Below are 1,065 nucleotides of genomic sequence, written 5' to 3' on the forward strand. Positions count from 1 at the left end.
TTTCATAAAGAAGGAAAATCCATAAAGTGGCTTGATACATTAGATTTAAGGAGTCTGCTAAATGTAATGTAACGTAAGCAACATCTGTCTGACTGTTGGAAAAATGAACGGACTGCCAGCAGATGGCACTGTGGCCCCAGATGGCACCAGCTGAGGAATCTTCACTTATTGGTATTGAGTGAGTGAAACTGATGTGTGACTGTTTTGCCTGAGTTTCCGACCCGATCATCAACATGCAGCTGGAGTTCACGGACGGCAGCTGTTGTTTTTACCTCCGTTGGATTCCGGCCCCTGCAGACCCTCAGCGTTCAGCACGTGGACCTGAGTGACCAGCTGAGGGTAGCCACACATGCCTGTCCAACACGTCTGAGGAGGCTCATCCAGAGTCAGCTCTCTGGGAAACATAGAGAGACAGCGGTGAAGCTAACAGGGATGATGTCATACATATATTCATGTGTTAGCCCCGTGTTATTTAAAGCAGCCTGACACAGACGTCAGGCAACGGAACAAAAAGCTGAGCTCAGACATCACGACCACACATTTACTTGCAGTCTGAAGGCACATCAGTAAAGACGCGCAGCAGGAAGTCGCCCTGCTGCGCCGGGTCAAAGGTTGTGGGGACGATGACGTAGCGGCCCTCCCTCAGCTCCTTTCTGAGGAAGACACAGCGCGAGTTGATGTAGATGGAGCCCGCCACTTTCTGCTGGGCCGAGTGCATTCGGTACTTCCTGTTTAACTCCACCTGCAAAGTGGAATAAGATTCTCTAATACTTATAAACATTTAATACAGATGAAAAGTGACATTTTGTTGCCTGGGAATTCATCAGAATTATCGTTTAACAAGCGAAACAACAACAAGAGATTTGTCTTGTTTTCACTTTCAAACTTCTTTTTTTGACGTTAAACAGAAACTAATTTACAAAACTGTTACTTTGAAACTGGACAAAAAGATACAACGTCAAAGGAGTGTGAAATGTTCCTGAGAGTTCTATGACGAAAGGTTCTGTGTGTAAGAAATACTACATCAAATCCACTGAGGTTTTGACCCTAAATGTTGCAAAAAAA

The 1,065-nt window shown here is 45.1% G+C and overlaps 1 protein-coding gene across 1 annotated transcript; it reads right to left on the reverse strand.

The window, feature by feature from the left end:
- Positions 1-62: 62 nt before the first annotated feature.
- Positions 63-1,033, reverse strand: LOC107988178 (calpain-5-like). Its single transcript, XM_017031044.2, has 2 exons — positions 546-1,033; positions 63-394 (listed from the first exon to the last, which is right to left on the reverse strand). The coding sequence occupies exons 1-2, from the start codon at positions 779-781 to the stop codon at positions 247-249; spliced, it is 384 nt and encodes a 127-aa protein (XP_016886533.2). The 5' UTR covers positions 782-1,033; the 3' UTR covers positions 63-246.
- Positions 1,034-1,065: the final 32 nt, after the last annotated feature.

The sequence above is a fragment of the Cynoglossus semilaevis genome, unplaced genomic scaffold (genome assembly GCF_000523025.1).
Source record: "Cynoglossus semilaevis isolate Cse_v1.0 unplaced genomic scaffold, Cse_v1.0 C19135430, whole genome shotgun sequence".
Taxonomy (NCBI): Eukaryota; Metazoa; Chordata; class Actinopteri; order Pleuronectiformes; family Cynoglossidae; genus Cynoglossus; species Cynoglossus semilaevis.